This window comes from Gymnoscopelus microlampas, assembly GCF_963454915.1.
Source record: "Gymnoscopelus microlampas genome assembly, chromosome: 3".
NCBI classification, from domain to species: Eukaryota; Metazoa; Chordata; class Actinopteri; order Myctophiformes; family Myctophidae; genus Gymnoscopelus; species Gymnoscopelus microlampas.
In genome coordinates, this window is record NC_139940.1 from 55,152,720 (window position 1) to 55,166,804 (window position 14,085).

At 40.2% G+C, this 14,085-nt stretch overlaps 1 protein-coding gene across 2 annotated transcripts; it reads left to right on the forward strand.

Annotated features, from left to right (window-relative positions):
* The first annotated feature begins 2,753 nt into the window (after positions 1–2,753).
* Positions 2,754–12,056, forward strand: pomk (protein O-mannose kinase). 2 transcript variants are annotated; one of them, XM_084053054.1, is made up of 5 exons: positions 2,754–2,915; positions 6,337–6,632; positions 7,517–7,762; positions 9,720–9,863; positions 10,970–12,056. In XM_084053054.1, the coding sequence occupies exons 2-5, from the start codon at positions 6,360–6,362 to the stop codon at positions 11,357–11,359; spliced, it is 1,053 nt and encodes a 350-aa protein (XP_083909180.1). In that variant the 5' UTR covers positions 2,754–2,915; positions 6,337–6,359; the 3' UTR covers positions 11,360–12,056. The 2 variants fall into 2 exon arrangements, with proteins under 2 accessions (XP_083909180.1, XP_083909179.1); XM_084053053.1 differs by having other exon boundaries at positions 2,754–2,911.
* Positions 12,057–14,085: the final 2,029 nt, after the last annotated feature.

The window sequence follows — 14,085 nt, forward strand, 5'->3', positions numbered from 1 at the left end:
GACGGATAGGACACTTACAGTACACAGACAGGACGGATAGGACACTTATACAGACAGGACGGATAGGACACTTATACAGACAGGACGGATAGGACACTTATACAGACAGGACGGATAGAACACTTACACAGACAGGACGGATAGGACACTTACATAGACAGGAGGGATATGACACTTACACAGACAGGACGGATAGGACACTTACAGTATACAGACAGGACGGATAGGACACTTACAGTATACAGACAGGACGGATAGGACACTTATACAGACAGGAGGGATAGGACACTTACACAGACAGGAGGGATAGGACACTTACATAGACAGGACGGATAGGACACTTATACAGACAGGACGGATCGGACACTTATACAGACAGGATGGATAGGACAGTTAGAACATAAGAATTAGAACATTCCCAACATTCCCAACACAAGTCTGGTAAGAGTGAGGTAAGACAGGAACAATCACGAAATGGTTGAGAAATGGCGGATACTGTAACAATTGGATAGGACACTTACACAGACAGGACGGATAGGACACTTACACAGACAGGATGGATAGGACACTTACATAGACAGGACGGATAGGACACTTATACAGACAGGAGGGATAGGACACTTATACAGACAGGACGGATAGGACACTTATACAGATAGAACATTCCCAACATTCCCAACAGCGGAGAGTTGTGCTCCGAGGAGCACTTTTTCTAGTTATTATTATTATTATTATTATTATTATTATTAGTATCATTATGTCAAGTAACAGTAACAGTGTGATGAATGATTATCTGTCTAGAGGTGTTGAAATGGAGATTTTTTGAACTACTAACTGACTACCAACTGGAGGGCAGAGCTAGAAACCTGGTCACTTGTGAAGTATCCCCTGATTGTGTCTTGTGCACTTAAGCTGCATGCCTACTTGAACATAATAAAATCCAAGTTTAGAACTCGTAAGACTGACTCACATCTTAATGACTGCCTCAGACTGGCATTCACTATATCAACCAGATTTCAAATGGCTTGCAGATAATGTGCAGTCATAGAAGTCTCATTAAAGGTGGGCTGATCCTGAGAGTATTGTATCTGTCACCATATCTGTGCAAATATATGGTCATGGACGCATTTTTGTCATTTGATCAGAATATCTGTAAATGTGAAAATTCTGAGAAATTGAGAACTGAGAAACTAAATATTGTGCATTGAAGAGAAGAAATCTGTAAAAGCAATTTATTTCATGTCCTTTGTGTTTTGTTTTATTTAAAAAACAAAGAAGTTTATTTGTATTTGTGTCCTAATATTTATATTTCTAATACGTTTTTCTTAATATTTAGGCATTGATTATATAACTATCATCTTTATTCGTATTTAAACTACTAGTCTTTATGTGGATGTATGCACATGCATTGAGCCTGTCAGAAATTGCAATCATGCAAGTGTTTTTTTTTTTTAACATATTTTAGTGGTAGATCATGGCTTACAATTGGAAATAAAATGTGCTCTTGGGCTTGAAAAGGTTGGTTACCACTGGTCTAGACAGTCTGGTTTAAAGGGAGACTAGGTAACTTTGAGCCTAGCCTCCCTTTAAACCAGACCTCTGGCCTCTCCTCTCGGCTCCTCTCCTCTCCTCCCTCCCTGCTTTGTTTTGCGGCCCTAACCTCTGGTCCCAACCTCCCAAACTCCCAACCTCGGTCATGTGATAAAGAGGTCAGACTTCCTGTATCTGGTTGCTATGGCAACCTGCCAGATCAGGCTGAGGGTCTGATAGGCAAATCGGAAAATCAATCAAGCACTGATCGAGGTGAGGTAAGGAGCCTAAGACATAGGCAGAACTCTGATCAACATATCAATATATATCTTATATATATATATCTTAGGCTCCTTACCTCACCTCGATATATATATATATATATATATATATATATATATATATATATATATATATATATATATATATATATATATATATATATATATATATATATATATATATATAGTATTTTTTCCAGCTATCAGCCACTATATCATTTATGCAGGTGTGTTTTTGTCTTGCAGAAAGACATCCCTCTGGCTTTATTTTGGTTTTGTTCCACACTGTTTATGTTGACATTCCACTGTTTATATTGACATGTATCCCTTTACAGGGACTGAAAAGTCTGTGGGGGGAGAGGGGGGACTCTGCCGGAGCTCTTAATTGATCCCATAATAATTTAACACAAATTATTATTCTCCGCAGAGACAGCGGACATTCATGAATAAATAAACAGGTTAAAGATTATAAGTCAACCTAAATAAATAAATGCTGAATTTGTTGTTGGGGGAGAGGAGAGGAGAGGAGAGGAGAGGAGAGGAGAGGAGAGGAGGCACAAAATAAAAGTCAAACTTTTTTATTGTGATAGACCAACGTCCAAATATTGTTGTTTTTAAAGCCGTAGTATTGTCATCATACGGTTAAAAATAAAATTGTCATACATACTTATAAACCTAAAACATTGTAGCCTACAAACACAAGCTATGAAAACCAGAAGAATCTGTGATTGCCAAAGGTCTATAACCTCGAGCTTATCTTTTTATTTTTATTTTTTTCAGTATTGTAAGTGCATTTCGTTCTGTTTAATATTTGTATTGTAATGTTGATATTTTTGTCAAAAAAAAGAAAAAAGAAAAAAAAAAGCTTTTATTGTGATAGAACTTGACCTGACCGGAAGTGTTCGTTGTTGAACAGCAGCGTGTACTTGACTCTTCCGGGTGTTTACAGTCTGTGGTGTTTATGGTTTACACACGTGAATGTTTGTCCTTTTTAAAAAAAATGTTTTTAATGGCGTCTCAAGCGTTAGTGTTGTGACTGAGACGTGTTATTCTGTGACGCATGTATCACTGTGTCGTCATGTGAAGTCTGGAACCAGAAGGTATGTAGATAAATGCTACTGAACACTGTTTCACCTGCGTGTGGAAACTTCATTCACTGAACCGATGTAATGGACCTGTGGTATGTTGACACGATTATGGGCAGTGGTGTAAAGTAATAAGTATGTACTCAGGTACTGTACTTAAGTACAATGTTGAGGTTTTTTTTTTTTTTACTTTACTGGAGTATTTCCAATTTCCAGTACTTCTACTTCTACTCCACTATTAGCCATGGTTCACATCAGTCATGTTTCAGGGCTACTCCACTATACATCTCAAAGGCAAAAACTGTACTTTTACTCCACTACAATTATTTGTAAACTTTAGTTAATAATTACTTTGTATTATTAGAACACATAAGAACATTGTGAGCTTGTAGATCTGCTATTTTTATACATTTGAAAACTTGTGAAATGGGACATTCACATTCTGCATAATAATAGTAAAAATAGTACTTTTACTTTTGGCACTAAGAACATTTTGATACCAATACTTTTGTACTTTTGTCATATTACAGCCTGCAAGGGTTCTCAAACTGGGGGTCCCCAAATTGGGGGGTCCCCAGATGATTAAGCTTAATGTGCAACATTGTCTTCTCACTCAACATTAAACAAACCGATGCACAGTGTATACAGGGTATCTGGCTGCACATTTCTAAAGTTACAAATGAATGATGACCTTTAAGACCTTTTTAATATCAAATTGGCCAAATTGTCAAATATTACTAAAGAAAGACATTGTGAAAACAGCAGATCTGCAAGCTCACGTGAGCCTGTGTAGATCATATTATTTTTCCACAATATTTATTTGTGGACCAGGTCAAACTAAATGGAATGCCTCAACTCAAACAATTCCAAGTGCTTGTCAGGGTGGGGGGTCCCCAGTTCAAACATGATTATTTTGCGGGGTCTAGTTTGGGAACCCTTGGCCTACTGCACGTATGTGCTTTTCGAAGGAATTAAGTTCGCATGTGTTTAGTGATGTTGTGAAAGTCGATGTGTATCCCGAATGTGGTTGACCGTGGTGTGGTTCATGTGAATGTTGTGGAGTAACACTGTCTGGAGATATTTGACTAAAATACACGTTTTCTGCCACAACTTTCAAATGGACATGAAACTAGATGACAACAAGCTGACCCCAACAAAGCAATTCATTATTGGAGCTACAAACTAGAATGCCTCTAAGGACATAGAAATGCATTTTCGCGAAGTGAGTCACCTATAGAGTAGGAAAATGCATTGACTGTTATATTGTAATAGTGTTAAGGAATACATGTATGGAATATCAGCCATTCTACTGTCATGGAAATACAAGCAATGGATGGAATAGCAGCCATTCTTGTGTGTGTGTGTGTGTGTGTGTGTGTGTGTGTGTGTGTGTGTGTGTGTGTGTGTGTGTGTGTTATAATTGCATTGACAACTCTTGACTTTAAAGTTTAAAGGACTACTTTACCCCAAAATGACTTATTTTCTATCAATTACTGACCCCATGAAGCCTTGAATTCATGGAGATGTTTTTGTTGCATTCCTGAGCCAATAATCCAATATTTGAATAATTGAAGTTAACAGGAGACCGATATTAACAAGAGAAATATTCAAAACTTTCCCTTTGAACCTGGATCATCAGTAGGCTCATCAGTAATTACACTGTGAGAGTTGTTTTAGAGTTTATATTATACTTTTTTTTCATATTGTATAGTTTTAGAAATGCGACATAAAACAAAAAAATAATCTTTTTATTTTCAATTGTGTTTTGGGTGAAGTATGTAATAGCAATATTATATTTAATAATATTCCATTCGGGTGAAGTTTTAAGGTCATTTATTTGGAAGATCTCAGCAGAGCAGACAGCATACACAGATCGGTAGAGCCAGGCCTCCTGGCCTGACCAACAGCCCATTTGGGGCACACGCCTCCTCAACACCCATCTTACACAGTCTTTATAGTCCACATTGTACCAAAGATACTATCCTAAATAGTCATATAAGGTATGTACTAATTATAAGAGAGACAGATACACAGTTAAAGATGCTCTCCTAAATGGTCATAGAAGGTCTGGACTAAAGATAAGATCGACACAAACATAGCAAATCGCTGACACAGTGAATGTAGCATGGGGGAAAGAGCTCAGCTGTTAGATTGACAGCTGTAGCTGTGAGGAGTAGTTTGACTAAAGACCCCTGCTGTGAGTTTAAACCTCTATGGTTCAGTTAAAGTTAGACGGTACAGAATAGATAGAAGAACAGGCTGGCTTTCATTAAAATCTCCATTACAAGTATTCCTTTAACACTGTTGTGACGTGACCACTAGTCTACTCTGATAATTGACTCTGATAAAGTGTGTGTGTGTGTGTGTGTGTGTGTGTGTGTGTGTGTGTGTGTGTGTGTGTGTGTGTGTGTGTGTGTGTGTGTGTGTGTGTGTGTGTGTGTGTGTGTGTGTGGACTGTAAGCTGTGCCATGTTGTGATTGATTCTATCTGGTCTTCCGTGTTTAATGTATATGTTTATATTTATTGTTATAATTAGTTTTTGTTTTTTTTAGGATTTTAGCGATTCCGGTTCCTTAACGATGAACTCTTTAACGGTCCCGTTCCTTAATTGACCCAAAAGTTCCAAAACATTACTTTTTTTCTATCGATTAGTCACCCCATGGAGACTTGAATTCATGGATATTTTTGTTTTTTGCCACATTCCAAAGCCAATAATTTGATGACCGGCAGACCGGTAGGCAGCGGTTCCGGCACGATATACAAAGGAGACTCTTTGTGTCTCCTACCGGAACCGCTGAATTCCATGAATTCAAGTCTCCATGGGGTGACTAATCGATAGGAAAAAAAAGTCATTTTGGGGGTGAACTATCCCTTTAATTATTCCTACAGGGGGTTCAAAATGGACCTGTAAAGGTCTGTAGTTGAAATTAAAACGTTTGAGAACCACCAGTATTGTGATTGTATACACGAATCCACGGAGCGCTGCCCTGTAGGTGGCGCCGCCATCGCTGCGGTGTCAAACTCAGTCAGCTGCTGCTGCGGTTCTGTCCGTCTGTTCACGTTACTCTTTACCTGCTTGGCTGTTGGAGCAGCCATAAACTACGCAGGTTCGTCCCGATTTTCTGTACATCTTTGTAAAGTTAGTGTTAGTAAAAGTTAGTAAAAAGCAGGTAAAAGAGTAACGTGAGCAGCCAGTGACTGCAGCTGACTGACACCGCGCAGCAGCAGCTGATCGAGTCTGACACCGCAGCAATGGCGGCGCCACCTACAGGGCAGCGCTCCGTGGATTCGTGTATAGCAGACGTGAAGTCCACATACCAGCTCTGACAGTGTGATAAAACCAGTTCCAAATGTGATTGAACCGAATCCGGTTCCTCAATGTTGGATCCGGTTTCTCCGGTTCCCAACTACCCTATTTAAGATTATATTTTCTTCTCCAGCTGAGAGACCCGGTCGGAGCGTCATGGGCGGGACCAGCAGAAGCGGGGCGTCCCGCAGCGTCCCGGTGGTGTTCGTGTGTCTGGCGGCTCTGCTGTTCGCCAACGTGTTGATCTACATCTACCTGGACTCCGTGTACCAGAGCGACCAGCAGCACCCCACGTCCCCTCACGTGGGCTGCCCTCCCAGGCACTTCAAAATGGCCGCCATGAAGAACTGCTCGCCCTGGCTGCAGTGTCCGCACATCAACGCCGAAGTGCGCAAGTTGAAGCTGATCGGCCAGGGAGCTGTGAAGCAGGTATCATGTCCTCCTCCACGTTCCCTGACTGTTTGGTTGGCACAGTACTGGCATCATGTTAGGTCAGGGGTGTCTAAACCTGTAATTAAAGGGGGTTACATTTGAAAATATTGAAAATACCTGAGGGCCGACTACATCTCCTGTCACACTGTACCTTTGGACCATAACAGGACAAAGTCACATAAAAAAATGCATTGCACTACAGCGACTTGATTTAAAACCCATTAAAACTGGGAATGCATCTGTGTCATTTTAGATTTTTGCGTTGGCTATTCAAAAATAGCAGATATACAAGCTCACAGCGCTTTCACATCTTGAAAGCGTGAGAACTTATCGATTTATAACAATTATAAGCCATTTGGAGAATCGGCCACAGATCTTAATAGGTGCAATATCAATAGTCTTGTCAGCAGTGTAGCCACATGTAAACTAAACACACATCATTTTGGGGGTGAACTATCCCTTTGATTATTCCTACAGGGGGTTCCAAATGACCTGAACAGGTCTGTAACTCTGAGAGTGTACAAATGGAACCTAGGGTCCATTTGGTTCCATTTATACACTCTCAGAGTTACGGTGGTCCTTGAAATTAAAACTATTTAGCCTTTTTGCATGCATGCACGCACTTCACTGCCGTTATATTTATGCATTTGCTATTATATACATTTAGTGTACTAAATTGTATTTTGTTCAATTGGCAGTGTAGCCAAATGTAACCAGGGCTGAAAAGGTCTCTACAAAAAAATAAAATGAAAACAATAGCCTTTCTTTAACATCTTGAGAATCAAACACAAGGAGCAAGCAGATAGGAATGTCACAAATTCTCCTGAGAAATAGCTTAGCCGTGTTAACCTGACCAGCTCGTGTGTGTGTGTGTCGTCCAGGTGTTCCTGTCGGAGTGGAGAGGTCAGAAGGTGGCGCTGTCCAAGCTGTCCTCTCCGGAGTACCAGGAGGACTTCCTCCACGGCGTGTCCATGCTGCAGGCCCTGCAGGGCCCCCAGGTGGTGCAGCTGGTGGGCCTGTGTCCGGAGGAGCACAGCCTGGTCACCGAGTACCACCCGCTGGGCTCCCTGCTCAACCTGGACACTGTGCTGGCACAGGAGAGACACCAGCATCACGACACCTGGCAGGTACGCCACGTTTTACTTGGGTAAAAGTAGCAATACTTATGGATTAAAGTTCTCAGTCACCATGACTGATTTCAGTCATTTGGATTCCATAGAAGCCAGCTGAATGTCTTGGAAATGTCTATGTCTATGGAAGCGTGTTGCGCCGTGAAAATAGCCGATCTACAAGCTCTCAATGCGTCTGCGCAGATGCATTGAGAGCTTGTAGATAGGCTATTTTCAGTTATCATTTTAATATTGGAGCATTTGAACTAGGCCTGTCACAATTATTACATCATTTCATGAATTATTACACAATTATTACATAATTGCGATTATCCGATTGTCTAATCACAATTATTTGAGATAATCGCAATTATTTTTGCATAATTGTCATTATCGTTTCCATGTTGAAAAATGTTCACACATTTTCAAATATATAAAAAGGGCAGATTACAAGCATACAACGCGTCACTTTGTGACGCGTTGTTAGCTTGTAGATCAGCCTTGTTAGCTTGTAGATCAGCTATTTCAGCTTTTTTTATATGTATGTATAAAATGATTCAATAAAATGATTAATTATAGGGCTTTCACGACTAGAGATTTTTACAGGTCGACTAATTTCACCCAGTGGTAGTCGACTAGTCGAAATTTAAAAAAAAAAAAAAAAATTACCAAAAAAAAAATATATATATATATATATATATATATTTTTTTTTGGGTGGCACTGTTTTAATACCATCCTACTACTATATTACTATTATTATTATCCTCCTGCCCTTATTTTTATGGCGTTTTAAGGGAAGCGCTTCTGGCACAGCAGCACAGCACCACAGCAGCGTCTCCAAGGATCCCCATTGCCCAATAATAGGCTTTTATTGGTCATGCTTTTGACCCCCTTTTGATAAAAAATAAAGTCAGGGGGATAATAATAATAGTAAGATGGGCCATTACTATAGCATTAAAAATTAAATTAAAAAAAAAAAAAGTTTTTTTTTTTTTTTTTTTTTTAAACTATTCGACTAGTACCAACAAGGTCGACTAGTGGTTATACTAGTCGACTAGTTGGTGAAAGCCCTAGCGCTGTGCAATATCTTTGATATTAAATACTAAAAAGCATTAAGAAATGTATTTTTTATTCATATGTTCCTATGTTCAATGCCAAAAGCAATTATTTGAGTGACAATTGCAAGTTGCAATATTATTAAAGCATCATCATTTTACATATTGTGTTAATAGAGCACCGAAGTCTGACGTAATTTACACATCCTTGGTTTGTCTACCTGGTTCACGGTTTTCAACCCCCATTCTGAATCCCCATAGAAGTATTTAATATCGCGTCAAATAAGAACTGTGTTCCAAAAACTCTTATGGATATGAAGCATGAACTGACGGTGAGAAAACGATAATGTCACTTCCGCCGAATTAGTTAAATTTTCGCCAGAAACAGACTGTATCAAATATAAGTGACTGACTATCATAGTGACTGACTATCATAAACGATACAGAGCCACCTCCCTGACAATATCGCCGAGACAGTTTGTTTATTTTTGGACCACAATTCTTATATGAGACGATTCTATGATGACCCAATGTTATTCTCCATAGAGAAAATACTTTAAGAACCTGGGGATGAACGAGTGACGTCAGGACTTCTGTACTCTTTTGTTTAGGAATCAGCCATAGTGTTTGGGGCCTCCTTTCATACTGTTTAACGAATCGCCCATTCATGTTTGTGTGACTTGGTCATACCAACATTTTCAGTTGTAAGATTTTATTTAGCTTTAAATCCATGAATACCACAATGTAAAAACACTGTTACAAGTAAAAGTCCTGTAAGTATTGGAATCAAAATATACTAGTTTTTTTTTTCTTTGAAACATCGCAGACGTGCAGCTGCCTTGTGAGTTTTTTTAGATCTGCTATTTTCAAAAAGCCGACAATTTGGCCTAAGCTATAATTGTTCTTTCCACCACTGCAGGTACGCCTGAGGCTGGCCGTGGACTACGTGTCCGTCCTCAGCTATCTCCACGGCAGCCCTGCGGGCCGCCGCGTCATGTGTGACTCCAACAGCCTGGAGAAGACCCTCTCCCAGTTCCTGCTGACCAGCGACTTCCACCTGGTGGTAGGGATGCAAATTAATCCATTTTAATCATTAAACGATGGTTGATTCACCTTTATCGATCAATCATCGGTAAATTGAAAAGGGGTGGTTTTTCCTGAGAACCTGAATGTACTATTACTGTAGTTAGTACAAACTCCACTGCATAGCAGTACCTGAGATAGAGACAATGCTAAAACAATTTCTTTAAATACTGCTGCTTAATTTAACCCCTAAAGTCTCTAGACTTAGTAAACTGGACCTGAGTTGGCTCTGTACTTTTTTCCATCTACATCATATCTCTTTTACCAAAAATAGCCGATCTACAAGCTCACAACGTGTCGCGTTGCGACACGTTGTGAGCTTGTAGATCAGATTATACTGTATGTATTGTTTGTTTGCGATAATGAATGCCAGGAAATCAGAACCGTGGAATGTTCCATTGACCCATTTAGACCTGAGGCCGATAAACAGGTGAAAAACAGTTTTCTGGGGGAAAAAATCACATTTTTATTCAAAAACAAAAAACATATGTTGCACCGAAGTCTGACGTAATTTACACATCCTTTGTTTGTCTACCTGGTTTGCGGTTTTCCACCCCCATTCTGAATCCCATAGACATATTTAATATCGCGTCAAATAAGAACTGTGTTCCAAAAATAAACAAATGATCCCGGCGGTTTGACTCTTATGGATATGAAGCATCAACTGACGGTGAGAATACGCTAATGTTACTTCCGCCGAATTAGTTACATTTTCGTGACTGACTATCATAAACGATACAGAACCTCCTCCCTGACAATATCGCCCAGACAGTTATATTAGTTAGGTAGTTTTAGGTAGGTAATTAGGTAGTTTATTTTTGGACCACGATTCTTATATGAGACGATTCTATGATGACCCAATGTTATTATCCATAGCGAAATTACTTTACGAACCTGGGGATGAACGAATGACGTCAGGACTTCGGTGGTCTATAGTCTACACATATAGCAACATCTAAAATGACACAGCTGCGGCCCCGGATTGAAAGGTATAACAACGTATAGGTTTAACAGGTCTAAGTTTGTTTAATTGATTAATCGAGTAAATTCTTCGATAGTCGATTAATCGCTAACATCCCCCTACAGGTCAACGACCTGGACGCCCTGCCGGAGGTGGACGCGTCCAAGGGCCTGCTGGCCAAATGCGGCCACCGGGAGCTGACGGGTGACTTCGTGGCGCCCGAGCAGCTCTGGCCGTTCGGCGGCGACGAGGGCGACGGCCTGGCTTTCTCCGACGAACTCATGCCCGGCTACGACGAGAAGACGGACGTGTGGAAGATCCCGGGGGTGACGCGCCACCTGATGGGGAGGGTGGCGGGGGGAGACGTGGCCCACTTCCACCTGTTCCAGGTCCACACGGAGTGCAAGAGGACGGACCCCGCGCTGCGGCCCTCCGCTCAGGAGGTGCTGCAGGCCTACAGGCTGGTCTACGCCAACATGGTGCGAGACAGCAGCAGCCCCAGAGACATGCTGTAGTGTAGTGTAGTGTACACCACTGGTTCACAAACTACTCAGCTCAGGAGGAACCGGAAAATCAATGTTGTGTCTCCCCGGGGCACAAACGTACAAAACATGTATTAGGAATTCACCACTTAAAAGGTAGGGTAAGTGATTTGCTTTTGTTAAAATAAGTGTTAAATAGCTCTATATTCTGATAGTACTCATTGCTATAGAGTGTTTGTTCAGTAAAAGGAGTCTCCCATGTCTCTCCAGCTCTTTATTAAACAGAAAATGCATTGTCAGTGCCAGTGGCGTCGTTAGGGGTGGGCTTCGGTGGCTATAGCCACCAATGTTTTATCCAAAGCCACCAATAAAAAAAATAAAAAAAATAAAAAATTAAGTTTTTATTTTTTATTTTTTATTATATATCTATCACCCTAACCTAACCCTACCCCTAACCCTAAAACCGAAATAAAGTAACAAAAAACGGGGAAAAAAGCACCCAAATCCGCGAAATCCGCGGAAAAAAACGAGGGGCACATGCCCCCGACCTAGTAGAGACCTAGCGACGCGTCTGGTCAGTGCTCTCTCCTGATTGGCTTAAATTGTGTCACCTACCTGAAAATGTGTTTATATTCTGTTTACTAAAGAGCTGGAGAGACCCCTGTGACCGAACAAACGCTCTGTAGCAATTATCACTATCAGAATATAGTACTTTAACCTTCTTAACCAAAAAAAAAAAAAAAAAAAAATGTATATATATATATATATATATATATATATATATATATATATATATATATATATGTATGTGTTTGTATGTGTTTTTGTTAAAACAAAGGTTAAAGCACTATATTCTGATGGTAATCATTGCTATATAGAGTGTTTGTTCAGTAACAAGGTTCTCGTCGTCTATCCAGCTCTCTAATAAACAGAAAATACATTTTCAGGCGGGTCGATGTAAGTCAATCAGGAGAGAGTACCCGTGTTCCAGTAACATTTTGTCCGCTCATTTCTTAGTGCCATAACTTCCAATTTCACTTGTTTTCTTTTTTTTTTCTTTCCCCACTTGTTTATCCTGTATGAATTCTCTCTCATGATTGGATAAAATAAGTATCCCGACCTCAAAATGCATTTTCTGTTTACTAAAGAGCAGGAGAGACGTGAGACTCCTGTTACTGACCAAACACTCTTATCAATGAGTAATATCAGAATATAGAGATATTTAACTATTATTTTCACAAAACAATATCATCTACCTTTGATCCCCCTTTCTCCCCAATTTAGTCGTTATGCCAATTGATTCCTCCCCACACACATCTCAGTGTGTTGTCACTGCTGTTGTGTCCTACTGACTCACCTGCTAGTGAGGAGCCCCCACTAGGAGGAAGTAGTGTAGAGCCTTGGTCCTACTCCTCCCGCCCAACACTCCCTGCTGACAGGTGCCACCATAGCCCGTAGGATTACGTGCAGTGACAAATATCACCCTCCCTCCCGGCTTCCCTCCCCCGAACACGGGCCAATATGCTCTATGCACAGCAGCCATATTGGAAAGAAATTGGGCTTCTTCTTACTTCCTTCACAGGTGTTACCAATGATACTAATGAAGGCTCTGTTCCATTCTGGTCAGGGTGCTGATATTGTGCATGTTGGCTCACTAGAAACACTCCATTTTGGTTTCTAAAGGGCCCCTTATGGTGGGTGTGTAACTCTGAGAGTGTACAAATGGAACCAAATGACCCGTAAGGGTCCATTTGGTTCCATGTGTACACTCTCAGAGTTATGGCCGTCCTTGAAAATAAGACAACCACTATACCACACTAAATGGAACAGAGCCTTAATTAGTCTATTGTGTTCGTATAGACGCTCCAAGGTGTCCCCATTTTAATAGGGAAAATAGAAGATCTTTATTTCTCTTTATTTTTTAAGTTCTGAAATTCTTTTGAAAAATGATTTAATCTGTTGGGGATAACTGGGGGGGAAATAGATTTTTTTTAATTTTTAGATTTTTGAGAATCTTTAAATGAATTAAAACATTTGTAGTTTAATTTGTTTAAAAATCGGCCTCAGGTCTGCGACCCAGAAATTGTTTGGGAAACAAACACTGCTGTGGTTTTCAATTTTTCTCAATGAGAAAAATGCAGAAGACTGAATCAAAAGTTCAACATGTCATGAAAATAAAAGAAGTCTGCACACAAGTACAGTATATACTGGTAACTTTACCACCAAATACATTTAGCAAACGGGAGTACATACTGGTGTGCGGTATGCATTTACTTTCATCTTAACCTTTTAAGACCATTTTTAATTTCAAGGACCCAGTTTGATATACATTAAGCCACAGACCCACCACTTGATCATTTTATTTTATTTCTTTTTTTTAATCTGTGGGACCCCAATATGCTCTACTCAATCCTAACTCAGAGGGGTTCTCAACCTTTTTCTCTAAAGATTTGTTTTGGGGGTTTTCACAGCTGTCAGCATCAAAGCCTATGTGATACGCACCTTTACCACTTGGCCAATAGGCTCTATGCACAGCAGCCATATTGGAAAGAAATTGGGCCTCTTCTTACTTACTTCCTTCACAGGTGTTACCAGTGATACTAGTGAAGGCTCTGTTCCATTCTGGTCAGGGTGCTGATATTGTGCATGTTGGCTCACTAGAAACACTCCATTTTGGTTCCCAAATGGCCCCTTATGGTGGGTATGTAACTCTGAGAGAATGGAACCAAATGGACCCAAATGGGTCCATTTGGTTCCAT

Excerpts from the sequence above, each read along its gene's own strand:
- pomk (XM_084053054.1), top strand. The coding sequence starts at position 6,360 with ATGGGCGGGACCAGCAGAAGCGGGGCGTCCCGCAGCGTCCCGGTGGTG. Across the intron at positions 7,763-9,719 it reads AGCATCACGACACCTGGCAG|GTACGCCTGAGGCTGGCCGT; the intron begins GTACGCCACGTT and ends CCACCACTGCAG. Across the intron at positions 9,864-10,969 it reads CCAGCGACTTCCACCTGGTG|GTCAACGACCTGGACGCCCT; the intron begins GTAGGGATGCAA and ends ATCCCCCTACAG.